At 56.4% G+C, this 12,745-nt stretch overlaps 2 protein-coding genes and 1 long non-coding RNA gene across 12 annotated transcripts in view; 1 reads left to right on the top strand and 2 right to left on the bottom strand.

The window, feature by feature from the left end:
- Nucleotides 1-36: 36 nt before the first annotated feature.
- Nucleotides 37-6,956, bottom strand: LOC132019845 (solute carrier family 26 member 10-like). Of its 8 annotated transcripts, none has more exons than XM_059403542.1 (18): nt 6,608-6,956; nt 5,991-6,101; nt 5,232-5,389; nt 4,909-5,073; nt 4,427-4,645; nt 3,679-3,761; nt 3,392-3,539; nt 3,169-3,282; nt 2,198-2,275; nt 2,012-2,107; nt 1,590-1,696; nt 1,415-1,484; nt 1,226-1,342; nt 1,054-1,087; nt 897-979; nt 746-800; nt 458-658; nt 37-204 (listed from the first exon to the last, which is right to left on the bottom strand). In XM_059403542.1, coding segments are annotated over exons 1-18 (2,184 nt in total). In that variant the 5' UTR covers nt 6,951-6,956; the 3' UTR covers nt 37-202. The 8 variants fall into 8 exon arrangements, with proteins under 8 accessions (XP_059259525.1, XP_059259526.1, XP_059259522.1 ...); XM_059403543.1 differs by having other exon boundaries at nt 59-204; nt 521-627; nt 739-800; XM_059403539.1 differs by having other exon boundaries at nt 59-204; nt 521-658.
- A 753-nt stretch (nt 6,957-7,709) lies between these two features.
- Nucleotides 7,710-12,745, top strand: part of LOC132019851 (uncharacterized) — a 6,935-nt gene continuing 1,899 nt past the window's right edge. The window contains exon 1 of the long non-coding RNA XR_009404863.1: nt 7,710-8,482. This is a non-coding gene — a long non-coding RNA (uncharacterized LOC132019851). The remainder of the gene's footprint in view (nt 8,483-12,745) is intronic.
- ARHGEF25 (Rho guanine nucleotide exchange factor 25) overlaps nt 8,914-12,745 on the bottom strand; it is a 7,637-nt gene continuing 3,805 nt past the window's right edge. For all 3 annotated transcript variants that reach the window (XM_059403548.1, XM_059403550.1, XM_059403549.1), the window contains 11 exons: nt 12,141-12,207; nt 11,843-11,946; nt 11,589-11,658; nt 11,385-11,474; nt 11,208-11,300; nt 11,015-11,065; nt 10,745-10,822; nt 10,347-10,547; nt 10,022-10,202; nt 9,577-9,788; nt 8,914-9,272 (listed from right to left, as the gene is read on the bottom strand). In XM_059403548.1, the coding sequence (XP_059259531.1) occupies nt 9,162-9,272; nt 9,577-9,788; nt 10,022-10,202; nt 10,347-10,547; nt 10,745-10,822; nt 11,015-11,065; nt 11,208-11,300; nt 11,385-11,474; nt 11,589-11,658; nt 11,843-11,946; nt 12,141-12,207 (1,258 nt within the window). In that variant the 3' untranslated portion in view covers nt 8,914-9,161. The remainder of the gene's footprint in view (nt 9,273-9,576; nt 9,789-10,021; nt 10,203-10,346; nt 10,548-10,744; nt 10,823-11,014; nt 11,066-11,207; nt 11,301-11,384; nt 11,475-11,588; nt 11,659-11,842; nt 11,947-12,140; nt 12,208-12,745) is intronic.

The following is a 12,745-nucleotide window of genomic DNA, read 5'->3' as shown; positions in this document are numbered from 1 at the left end:
GCAATGCTGTGAGCATGGAGAAAGGGGCACCAGGGATCAGTGTGCGGACACCCAGAGGTTCACTTCATGACCCCCAGAGGTGCTCAGCCTTGTTTTATTAATTATAAGAAGTAAGGACTCCTCACACACATATTGTTGGGGCCCTCCACGCTCCCGATGACTGTGTCAGACCCACACTGTGCAAGTCTTCGGACCCGTAGTCTCCTGGAAAGAGAGAGGACATATCAGGAATAGTTTCAGTGCCCTTCTCCCTCCCTCAGCATTTGGCAGTCCTCTGAGGGCACACCACCCCACTCCCTAGTTCTTAACTCCTTAGTTCTTCACGCAGAGCTGGGCCCCGTCTCCCTGGCTTAGCCTTAAATTGACTCATCATTTCATCCCCCACTCTCCCTCCCCTAGTCTCTTTCTCAGGCCTTTTCCCAGAACCCTCTGCATAGATTCTCAGCCAACGACTCACATGTGATCTGATATATAGCCCAGCACCTCCTGGGTTTCCCTCCTGTTGCTCCTGCCCCCTCACCAGTCTCTCCAGGGCATGAGCAGCTGCATCCTGGACACTGACGAACAGCTGTTCTGGGGTCACTCTGTTCAGGAGTCCTGCCTGGGTCAGTGTCCCCAGTACTGAGGCTGTGTAGAGACGCAGGCCAGGCCTGTAGGTCTTAAATCCATACCATGTCCTTTTCCCTCCCCCACGTCTCTGGTCATTCCCCAGTCTCCAGGTCCCTCCAGCCTCCACACCTCTCACCATTACACTGAGCCAGGAGAAGGTGGATCCCAGCATCACGGCATCGGCTGGCCAGCTGCGGAGAAGGAGAGGGGGGTCAAATCCTACGTCAGAGGGTATGCCTGGGATGCTAAGGGGACTTTCTCCTCCACCTACCTGCCCCATCCCTCACCTGTACCACTTCTCTGGCTCCAGCAACATCTGCAAAGGTGAGACCACTGCAGTCTAAGACCACCACCCTGACGGGCTCGGCAACTAGGATGGGAGAAGGCAGGAGTGGCCGGATGCCTCCAGGGCACGTGCCCAGGCTCCTCGCCATCCCATCTCACCTGCATCGGGTGGGCCATCCGTCTTTGGAGCCTCCTGTGAGTAGAGAAGGGCAGTCACCACCTCCAAGACACCAGCATGAACGTGTGCCCCGTAAGCAGTGATCTCCTTCAGAAGAGCCACCTGCCTCCCTCTCCCGGAGAAGCCACCCTCCCCTCGGACCAGGTCTCTCACCTTTCCTCCTTCTCCAAGCCCCAGGTGCCGCTCCAGGGTGCGGCGAAACTGCCCACGGGTCCCAAAGTAGAGGGGTGCTGGGTAGCTCAGGATGCAGAGCCCCGGGACCTTGCGGAGCTAAGGAGGCAGAGGGTCAGAAAAACACCCGGGTCTGGTCTTCCCTTCCCTCGTTGTCCATAGTCCACCCACCTTGTGGCTCTCTCTGAGTGGCCTGTAGAGCTCCGTCCCCTCAGCAAGTCCAAGTGCCAGGCACTGCACCCTGGGTGGGAAGCTGGGGTCAGATTCCCAGCCTGGCCTGGCTGGAGAGTCACCCCAAGCACCTGTTCTCTCCCCACTGTGCTTCCCGGCTCATCTCCACTCACACCTCTGGGTACGGCAGATCACAGTCATCATGGAGAAGACCACACCTATGGCCAGGCCTAGGTCCACACTCAGGATCACTACGGCCACCCATGTGACCATCCATACAGCCTGCAGGACAGGGTTGGGAGTGGCAGGCCATCACTGCTAGGGAAAGAGGTGTGGTGCCTGCCAAGGCAAATGATAGGAAGGGATGGCCCAGGAGAAGGTAGAAAGAATGACAGGAAGGGACAGGATTGACTCAGCGGGGGAAACCCCACCCTCCACCCTGTGTCTGGGTAATGGGATTAGGAGGTAGGCTTGTTGCAGTGGGGGGGGGGGGGCTACAGAATGTAGGACCAGGACAATTAGCTTCAATCGAGGGCAGAGGCTGGGGATGCTGGGAAATGGGAGGGGGCAATCTGGAGCAATGTTGCCACTTCTCACAAAGTCCATGCGGCTGATGCGCCATAGCTGTGGCAGTTCCTGCATCTGGAAGAACATCTGGCGCATGCTGGAGATGTTTATGCAGGCCAGGACAGCCTTGGGGCAGAGAAGGCAAGCTGACTGCCTCAGTGTCCTGGAATATAGCCACCCCTCCTGGCCACCCCCAATAGCTCCTCTGTTCCTTACCTTGGGCAGATAATAGAAGAAGGGCCCCAGCCACAGCAGCACTGAGAGGACAACTATGCAGGAGAAGAGGCCTGCCAGCTAGAAAGGAGGAGGGATGGAAGCCGAGAAGCAAAGGGATCTCATGCACCACTGTGAGGGAGCTGGCCGCCCTGCCCACTTTACCTTGCCTTCCCTGGAACTCTCCCTCCTTCCGAATCCCTGTCCATGAAGATATTCCTCAGTCTTCCACTCTCTTCTTGCTAGTTTGCATCTCACATCTACTTTTCCCCTCTCCCAATTAAATGCCTCTCATTTGCCGGTCTCTACGTAGATGTAGTTCAATTTCCCTATTTTTGAAGCCCATGTCCATCTTAAAAGCCACTGTTGGATGACCCTAAAAGCAGGCTCACCACATTCTTAGGGGACCAGCAAAGTAGGAAACCAGAAGTATTAGGGGGAGACTTTCATGTGTGATATGTCCCATGGGGGGGTTGTGTGGAAATCAGAAGTTTGTCTCTCAAATTTATTTTACAGTTCAGTTTTGTTTTTATTTTGAGTTACATGTGGGCACTGTAAACTGAGTGCTTAGAGTCTACAAAGGTCTTTTTTTTGTTAAAGATTGTTATTTATTTGACACAGAAAGATCACAAGTAGGCAGAGAGGCAGGGGGAAGCAGGCTCCCCGCTGAGCAGAGAGCCCAATGGAGGGCTCCATCCCAGGACCCTGGAATCATGACCTGAGCTGAAGGCAGATGCTTAACCCACTGAGCCACACAGGTGCCCCAAGTCTACAAAGGTCTTAATGGAGCTTAGTTATCTTCTCTCCATCTCCTACCTAGAAATTCCCACCCCATCCCTCTCCCGCACAGACTCCTAACCTCCTCTATATGGCTGCCCTCTGAGGAATCTACCCATCGTCCACCTGTTTGTTCACCACCACCCATCCCCCTGGATACCTTCCCGCCCTTCTCCTCATCCAAGACATGCTCTTACCTGTGTGTTCCCACCAGCATCCACTAGTAGGCTGGTGGTGGCCAATGTGGCGGAGTTGGGAAAGCAGGAGAAGAGGGAGGAGATAAGGTTGGAGACACCATGGGCCAAGAGCTCCTGGAGGGATGCAGTGAGATGAAGAGGAGAGAGACAAGGGCATAGGGAGGGCACATCAGATTAGGGGGTTGTGTCCTGAATGAATTGGGGTCCTCAGTCGGAGTCACACCTGGTTGGAGTCAATAGTGTAGCTATACTTGTCTGCATAGATGGAGGCCAGGGAGGCGGACACAGCAAAGGCAACCAGCGCGATGGGCAGCGAGTCAACCAGAATCCTGGGCAGCTCAGCCAGGTTAGGGAGGCGAGGTTGGGGGAATCTGGAGAGAGAGGGATCCAGGATGAGGATGGGTTGGTCCTAAGAAGGATATGGGAAGACAGAGAAAACAGGGTGGGGTGGGTCAAGGGGAAGTGCTGGGTGGGAAAAATGGGAGAAGAGCAGGCTCTCGATTCCCTTACCCTCCAGGCAACAGCCCCACTATCTGGACGTTGTATCTTGTGTCCAGGGAAGAGGTGAAGCAGAGCACAGAGGCCAGAAGCACCTGGGAAAGAGAGCAAATTAGGGCATGGCAGGAGATGGGCTTCCTGGCAGAGACTAGAAAGAGCCTCACGGAGAAAAAGGATTCTAAGGCAACTGTTAGTTGTTTTTGGAGGCCCAGCCCCTGGGGGCTCTGGGATGTGTTTGGGTTGGGTGCCTGGCCGCCCATTTAGAGTGCAGGACCGTGGGGATGGGAAAGAGAAATGATGTATATGCGAGGTTATAGAAAGAGATGGAAGAAGAGGGACTCCCATGAGGAATGGTAGACATCAAGAAGTGTACCGAGCCATTCTAGGTAAGAGAGCTGGGATATGTCTCAGCATAGATGGCGTATGGGTGGAGAGGCAGAACACTTATTTAGTCGGGGAGAGAGAGAAATGTAGGTGGGCGTGGGAAGGTAGAGAAACTGAACAGTGAACAGCGAAGGACCGGGTGAGGGGAGAGATGTGAGTGGAGAGTGCCGTGGCGAGCGACACCGCAAGGGAGCGCTGTAAGCAGGAAGAAGGCTTTGTAAGAGGTCCAGGAGAGGCTCCGTGCGAGAAGTGAGTGGGGGATTCCAGAGGGTCAAAGTGTTCTGGGAAGAGGCCTGGAAAGGGATACGGATGCGCAGGACTTCTCCTCTGTAAACTCGCTGCATTCCACGAGGGGGCGGCAGCGGCCAGCTCCTACCTGATGGGCAAAGGGCTGTGTGGTGCAGGGTGCAGGGCGCACCCCCGACCCGGGAGCCATCCTCACCATGACGATTTCGCCTGGGATCGGGGTGGGTAGTTTGTCCCGGAATCTCACGTTCAATTCTTTGACGGGCACGAGCAGCGCCAGGCTGAGTGCCGAGATGGTCAGTTCTGCCGGACTGCTCCGGGGCAGCGCGGTCAGCACAGCGGCCAACGTCTGCGGGGAGGGGCGGTGAGCGAGGGCCGGGTGCCGGGTCGACTGTCCCCAGCGCGGACCCACCCGGCCGAGGCAAGGCCTCCCGGCTCCCATCGGGGCTTCCACCGCCGCAGCGACCCTCTTTCAGCCAGTGGTTCTAACTTCCTTCCCTCCGCCCCCGTCACCCTCTATCCCTCCACTCGCCGTCCTTCCTTCCTTCCTTTCCGGGTTTCCCTCTTCCCAAGACCGCCAGAAGCCGCTTCTCCGCTGTTCTCCACCCCCACCTTGAAGAGAGCGAAGCAGCCAATCTGGCGCGGGAGGGGCAACCCTAAAAGGCTGGGCAATTGGGACACGAGCACGTGCAGCGCGGCCCCGCTGGTCAGCGCTTTGACCACAGGCTCCGACAAAAAGGTGGACAGGACGCCGAGCTGCAGCGCGAACATGCCCAGCTGCAGGGGAGGAGATGCACAATCACTACCGGAGGAGTAGCGGACCCGCGGGAGCGCACCTCTCCCGCCTATGCCCGCGCAGGACACGCATCCCGCCCCCCTCTCCTGGCCCAGTTCCCCAGGGACCCCAGCGTGGATCCCGCAGGATCCTCCCTCACCATCAGCGCCCCGCTCCCGAAGGCTAAGGCTGCAGCCGCCCCAACCCGCTGAACGTCCAACTGTTCCCTCTCGATTTCACTCAGGTTACCCCCGAGGGGTTCCGGCACCAGCCGCTCCACGGCTGAGCCCGTCATGAGGCTGAGTACCGCGAAAGTTCCTAGGGCCGGGGAATTCAAACGCAGAGATCACCAGCCCTGCCACCTGGGGTGCGGTGACCGCTGGGGCTCCGCGTCCCCGGTCAGGCTGCTGCGGTCAGATCCCGCTCTCCTGGAAGGCTGCTGCGCAGGTGAAGGCCATGGGGCCGAGAACTGGTGCAGCAGCCCGGAACGTGCCCGGAGGGAGGCTAGGAGAGCGCGCCAGCCGGCAAATACTGCCCCCTAATGCATCACACTCCTCCTGCAAACGCCCCGCGGACCGCGCGCTCCTTTGGGTAACCGCGCATCTCTGTTCCCCTCTTCCATCTTCCCGGAGATGTTCGTTTAAACCGAATCTCCTGGGGGTGAAGTAAAGTCCGAGGGCACTCCCTTCTCTTTGCACACACTCAGCACCAACCCCCACCCCCTACTCCTCAATCCCCCCAACGGCCCAGCAAACTTTGCTTAGGTCCCAAGTTCCCGGCAGGGAAACGGCAGAGGCTGGAAGGGAAGCAGGGGAGGGGAAGAGGGGAACAAGAGCTAAGGAGCTCACAGGAACCCAAGCCTCAAAACCCTGTCCACTGGCACCCCACAGAAAAGGAGAGGAGTCACCGGGTCGCTCACCAGTGGACAGATGTCTCCCAGTACCCAACAAGGTGTAAATGAGGACGGGGAAGAAAGAAGTGTAGAGTCCGAACACTGGAGGCACAGAGGTCAGGAGGGCAAAAGCCATGCCTAGGGGAGAAGTGGAAGGAAAGATCATCGCGGTGTGTGGTGTGGGGGAGGGGGTGGCTGGGGGAAGGTGACCAGCCTCCAGAACGCCACCCTTCCTGTGCACATTCTCAGAGGCTGGCATGGAGACGCTAAATCATGCCACATGAGGGAACCCAGGGGTTAACAGGCCTCCGTGGGAGGTCTTGGGGCGGACAAGGTCACAGATCCGTGTCGGCCTAGACGAGGGTGAGGGGGGTAGCGAGCGTGGAGGAAGCCGGTATTGTACCTCTCCAGTTCCCTGACCCGGAACGTGTCAAAGACTTCTTGAAGGATTGCGCAAATGAAGGGAGCTGGGGGTAGGGATCTGATGCAGCTCGGCAGTCCTTACCCGGTTCTTGGTCTCAGATCCTGTCTCCGAACCCTCAGCCACATTACCCAATCTCTCGCTCCTGGGTTTCCAGGCTCTGCACCTTCCCGACGCCCTCCAGAGCTCGGGCCCCAGACGGGCGGGTATTGGGGCCGCTCACCCTGGGGCACGTGCACGATGCCCACGGTCACTCCGGCCACGGCATCCCCGAGCAGCCAGGCCCGCCAGCGGTAGTGGGGCAGCCAGCGCAGAGGAGGCAGCCGCGCCAGCAGCAGGCGCCACGCCCCCGGTCCGGAGCAAGCGCCAGGCAGCCGCCTCCACTGTCTGCACAGCCAGGACCAGCGGGGCTCCGAGAGTAGGTCCGACTCCTGCTCTGCGTCCCCGAAGAGTTGCTGGAATCGAGCTTCGGTGAGAGGTTCCCTGAACTTGGCGCCCAGAGGGAACTTAAGGTCGGAGACCTCTCCCAGGCCTGGGCAGGTCCTGGCGTCCGGTAGCCCACTCATTTTGCTCTTGGCCACCTCCAACCCCGCCTAGTCTTAAATACCCCTCCACCCTCTAGCCCTGAGTCCCGCCTCCCTGAAGCAGGGTCCAATCCCGCCCTGCAGGGCGCCCTCTCTTGGGGACCATCAACGGCCCAGAGACTGCAAAGACTTGGGGAGAGGGCGTCTCTATGTTAGGCGTTTCCTGAGACAACCTCAGCGGGATCGCTCACTCCTGAGCCTACTGGGGTGGGACGAGGGCGGGGTAGGGGTGGTGAGGGTGTATGGAAAGGTGTAGGGACTAAAGACAAAGGCCAAAAGCTCGCACATTTTTCCCACTCCTAAGCCTTTTGATTCTGGCCATCCGGCTGCTGCTCCTTTCTGCGTTGGCCCTCTAGGAGGAGATAGCTTGCTCCTCTAGAGTGGCCCATCATTCCTAGAGCCTCTGCATTCTCCCCAAGAAAATTCAGCGTGCCCCCCTCAAAACACACACATGCCTCTCCGCCAGACCCAAATCTGCATGGGGTATACAGCTTGCCCCAAGGAAATGGAAGGGGCTCCATTGGCAGAGCAGCTTTGAAGCCTGCTAAGATGGGACTCGGCTACAGTAGAGCCCGGGGTTGACGGAGAACTACCACCCACACCTCTGCTGGGAGCTGGGCCTAACTTCCCAGTTCAGGGCCTCAGGGGAAATACTGAACTGAGAGCAAATTTTGATTTTGCTTCTTAAAAGCCAAAAAACAAAACAAAACAACAACAACAAAAAGAACTTGAAGTGCCATTTATTACATTCAAGTGCTATTTTACAAAGTTGGCACTCAAAAACACATTTGTGGTTAAATTAAGTTCAAAAGGGTCATGCACCCACCTCATGAACCTCTGTGGTCCCTCAAGAGATACAAAAGTCCTGAGCTCCAGCATCCTGCTATTTTCCCCATCCCCTCCTCCATTTACAAGAATACTTGGCATCCCTCCCCATCACCCTCTGGTCCCCAGTCCCTGCCCCCAAAGCCCTGGGTGTGGGGTAGAGTGAGGGTGGGTCTCCCCTCTTCAATTCCTCCTATTGTTCCCCAGAAGTCTTATCTGGGCTGTACGTCCTGTCCCCCCCTTAAGAGGTCCCTCCCCCCATTGTAGGCCAGAGGGACCTCAGGCCCACAGGGAGGCTCCAGCTCCTCCTCACCCTCCCACACCAGCAGCCTATTGTCTGCTGAGGAAGCCCAAGTACACGTGACCAAGCCCAGGGGACGAGTGGACACGGTGGATACACCGATGCCCAAGGACCCAGGACAGGGTGTCTGGATACGGAACTCTGCATGTTTGGCTTTCTCCATCCCAGGGGCTATCCCAGAAATTGGGAGGGATGAAGACCCCTTTGAGCTGTCCACTCTTGGGTCTGTACTTGAAGAAGACTCCCTTCCTGCTCACTACGGATATGCCTTGTGACCTCGCAAACTGCAAAAAGAAGGAGATCCAGGGCCAAAGAGGGCCACAGACCCCAGCATCCTCTCCACATCTCCCTTCCCACTCAGCTGAGCATGGAGGCCTCAGAAGGAAAGGTACTTGGGCATTTAGTCCTTTAGAATCTGGATGTTGGGGGAATGGTGGGAAGTCACACTACACTGGGCTTTCCAGTGGAGTCTAGAATGGAGGCCAGATGGCAGAGAAAGCAGCCTGGGAAAGAGGAGGATATATCACGGATCTAGGGTTTCCCAAGCTCCAGGTCCAGACTGCCAGATGGCGCAGCTGCAGGTGAGGGACAAAAACAGCGACACCTTTTGTCTTCCACCCTGTGTCCTCCTCTCACCAGACCATCCACAGGCCCAGCGGATTTCTCCCCATCACTTCACTCCTCTTCCCCTTCCCTCTGCCAAGACAGCAGCCTTAGTGATATCACAAAACCTTTAATCTCAGAAAACTGGAAAAAAAATCAAAATCAAAACCAATCATTTTTACCTGGCCCCTGCCCCAGCCCTCCCACCCACCCACCCACATATCCTTCTTTGGGGGGGGACCCGTGACGCATGCATAGGGGTGGGAGCTGAAGGAACCCATGTTCCTTAAGCAGAAAGAAGTCTTTTTGAGTCTGGGTATCCTGTGCCAAGTCAACACCACTCCCAGCCTCGCTGCCCCCTCCAGGCACATCAAGAAGGAATTCAAAAGTGGTGCCAGAAGGACTGCCCTGAAGTTCTCAGGAAATAGGGTGGCTGGGTCAGCACCACCCCAGGCCTTCACCACTTAGAGCTCATCTTCATCCAGCTTGGCAAGTCTGGCTTGGCAGGGAGGGGTGTCTGGAATTGGTGGAGCTGGAGGAGAGTCATGAGGGGCTCGGGGGATGTCACTGTGGGCCTGAAGAAAGATTCATGTCAGAGGAGGAAAAAAGTCTAGGAATCCACCCTCACTCCTTTCTTTTCAGTGTATGCCCCTGGCTAAGCCACCTCCTCTTGCTAGCCATCTTAGATCATCTAAAACCATCAGCTTCTCCCAAGATTAAACTGGAGGGGGTAAGGTAAGAGTGGGGAAGTAGGAAAGGGCAGAAAAAAGGCATGCGGTAGAAGAAAGGAATGGTATAGGGAAGGGGGATTTAGGGATCCCAGAATAAAAGAGGCCCTCCCCATTCTGCCCCTATAACAGGGGACTCCGTTCCTCGTACCTGTGTGTCCAGAGGCAGGGGGGCTCTGGCCACTTCCCCTTTGGGCAACAGCAGCAGGGAGGGGAGAGAGCCATTGATGGGTGTATGTGTGCTGACCTGGGCCCGGTCTCCAGGCCGAATTCTCCCAGGACTCCCCACCCCAAGGCCTCCTGGCCGCCCCAGGCTGTTGGTCTGGCTCTCTCGTCTCTGATACTCAATGGGTGACTGCAATGCTGGGGCAAGGAGAGGAACAGGAGGAGGGTTACAACAGGTTCTTTCCCTAAAGGCTCTACACAGACCATCCTCTCACTTTGCCCTCTTCCCAAGAACTGTCAGCCATTGTAAATTGCTGGGGGGGGGGGAGAAGCTGGGGTCAAGAGGACAGGGACTAAATTTTGGGCAGAGAGGGATTTGGGAGGTCAAAGGGCTGAAGGAGCATGTCAAGGAGGGAGGGTAAGAGCTTCACCATTGAGAAAGTCCCGCTGGCTTTCCAGGATCTGCGCCACTTGCTTGATCCAGGCCTGACTCACTGCGGGGTCTGCACTCTGCAGGACATAGCGCTGGATCCCACCCTCTGGCCCTCTGGAGGTCAGCGCAAAGCGGCAAGGGTCACCTTGGAGGTTCCCCTCCAGTCCTAGGCAGCTCACCTAGATTGGCAAGTAGGAGAGAGCCCCCAGATTCTTTAGGCTGTCTCTGGTTCCCATCCCCTCCAACAAATCCAGGAGCCAGGTGTTCTCTCAGAGGCCTCACCGCATCCCAGCCAGACCCCTCCCTTGTGGCCTTCTCCCCACCTTGATGCTGCTCTTGTACACGTATCCAGCCTGTGATCCTCCTCGGACTCCCCCTCCCAGGGCCTCACTGAAGATGACAATTTGCTCGAAAAGGAAGACACGTCGCTCTCGACCCCGGGAGGACAGCAGCCCCCCAGCCTCGGGCTCTGTGACCCAGAATGTGTCCTGGCCCAAGAGCTTCCCCTGAGCAGTCAATTTGCCCTAGAACCAAAGGGTAGTGATTTTGAGAAGAAAAAAAAAAAAAAAAAGAGAGAGAGAGAAAAGGGACTTCCTCTGATTCTCCCAACAACCGTGGAGTCGGTCTCAGGGGAGGGAGAGGTCCCCCATGAGGACCTCCCAAGTACTCAGACTGGGGCCAAAGAGCATTGGGCCTCCAATTGCCTGTTCTATCCCCATACCTCAAAGCCCCGAAGTCTCCCCAGGGTCATCATGTCATTGCAGCGCTTGGGTACAAAGCACATGACCTCCACAGCTTGCTGGGTCACAGATGAAGAGAGGAGCATTGTCATTGTGGAGAAAGAGGCCTCTTCAGAGCATGTTTCAACTCTCAACCAGCCTCCCCCTAAAAACCAGACAGCTCAACACCACCCAAGTTGCTGGGGTATCCCAGGAGACCAAAAAAATAAGGAGTAGGTGGTGTGTGTCCTAGCAGAGATGGAAGTCCTCACCTCCAGCTCTTCTGTATCCATTCCAGCTCTACTATAATATTTGAGAAAATCCTAAGATGTAGAAAAGAAATACTCAGGACAGATGAAGGTGCCCAGGAAGTCTGGGGGGAGCCTTAGGAACGCTGGGGAGAGGAACAAGACAAGCAAGGGCTGTCCCAGCCAGCGGAACCCTCAGGAAATAGGTGGTCCTGACCTTGAGCAGTAGCTGGTATTTCATGATCCTCTGCACTGGTTTGATGAGCAGGTCGCTGAGCTGCAGGCGATGCCCTAGCTGCTGCCGGAGCTCCTGGCGACAAGGACAGGGTAGTTACGAAGTATGGAGAGCCTGATGATTCTGTCCCCTTTCCCCCAAGGTACCTCAGCCACTGACCTCAAAGTAGCTGTCCCCAAATTCTGATACCACATGCTCTGACTTGGGCTTATTCTGACAGTACACCACGTACATATGCAGCCGGCGCTCCTAACAGGGGTCAAGTTTAAGGAGAACAGGACGGGTGAGGCGAGAGAATACTTCTGGGGAGCCCCGACCCACTCCCGAGCCCCCCTCCTTCCAGGCCGCCCCCTTAAGCCTCACATGTTTGATGAAGAGCTGAGCCAGCCAATCAGGATCATTCAAACACCGCTGTAGCTCCTCCAGGAAATAGCTGGAGGGGTTGGTGAAGAAAAGGCTGGTCAAATACCCCCACCCGACTTAACTGAGAGCTGTCTACCCTAGCTGGGCCATTAAGCCACTCCAGACCGTTGCTCAGGAGACTGCAGCCCATGGCTAGGTTACAGAGACAACAGAGGTATGCCCTTCCACCTCGCTTTCCGGGATCCACCACTCACTCTCGATGCCACTCATAGATTTGCTGAACGTTCCCGAACACAATCCTGTCACGGCCTCGAAGACTCTCCGGGACCCCCTGAGCAGCCATGGTGGCCATGTAACCCTATGAGACGGGTGGGGTGGGAGCATGAGTGTGGGGGGGCCAGCCTTTACGGGGGGAACCCCCACCCCCAAGAAGTTCAGGATGTAGAGGGGACTGGGAAGGTGGGACACAGGAGCACTAAGGCATCCCCTAAAATTAGCCTTGAGCATAGGAAAAGGGCTGGGCTTAGGGCTGGGGAGAGAAAAGGGAGCTACCTCCACAATCTGCCCCAAGTCCTCCACGTACATTTTCTCTGTCTCTACCAGTTCACTCAAGACATACCTGGGAAGAGAGCAGGAGTGCACATCCTTGGTTTAGCCACTACCTCTTTCCTGGACTAGAAGCCCCTTATTACCATAGCCAACCTCAGAGGAAATTCCAAGTATTTTTTTTTAAAGATTTTTTTTTAAATTTATTTATTTGACAGCAAGAGATCACAAGTAGGCAGAGAGGCAGGCAGAGAGAGAGGATGGGAAGCAGGCTCCCTGCTGAGCAGAGAGCGCGATGCGGGACTCAATCCCAGGACCCTGAGATCATGACATGAGCCAAAGGCAGCAGCCCAACCCACTGAGTCACCCAGGCGCCCAGAAATTCCAAGTATCAAATCTAAAATGTGAGGGACAGGGGCGCCTTGGTGGCTCAGTGGGTTAAAGCCTCTGCCTTCCGCCCAGGTCATGATCCTAGGGTCCTGGAATCAAGCCCCACATCAGGCTCTCTGCTCAGCAGGGAGCCTGCTTCCTCCTCCTCCTCTCTCTTTCTCTCTGCCTGCCTCTCTGCCTGCTTGTGATCTCTGTCTGTCAAATAAATAAATAAATAATCT

Source organism: Mustela nigripes, chromosome 6 (assembly GCF_022355385.1).
Source record: "Mustela nigripes isolate SB6536 chromosome 6, MUSNIG.SB6536, whole genome shotgun sequence".
NCBI lineage: Eukaryota > Metazoa > Chordata > Mammalia > Carnivora > Mustelidae > Mustela > Mustela nigripes.
This window is presented reverse-complemented; position numbering and strand designations above follow the sequence as displayed.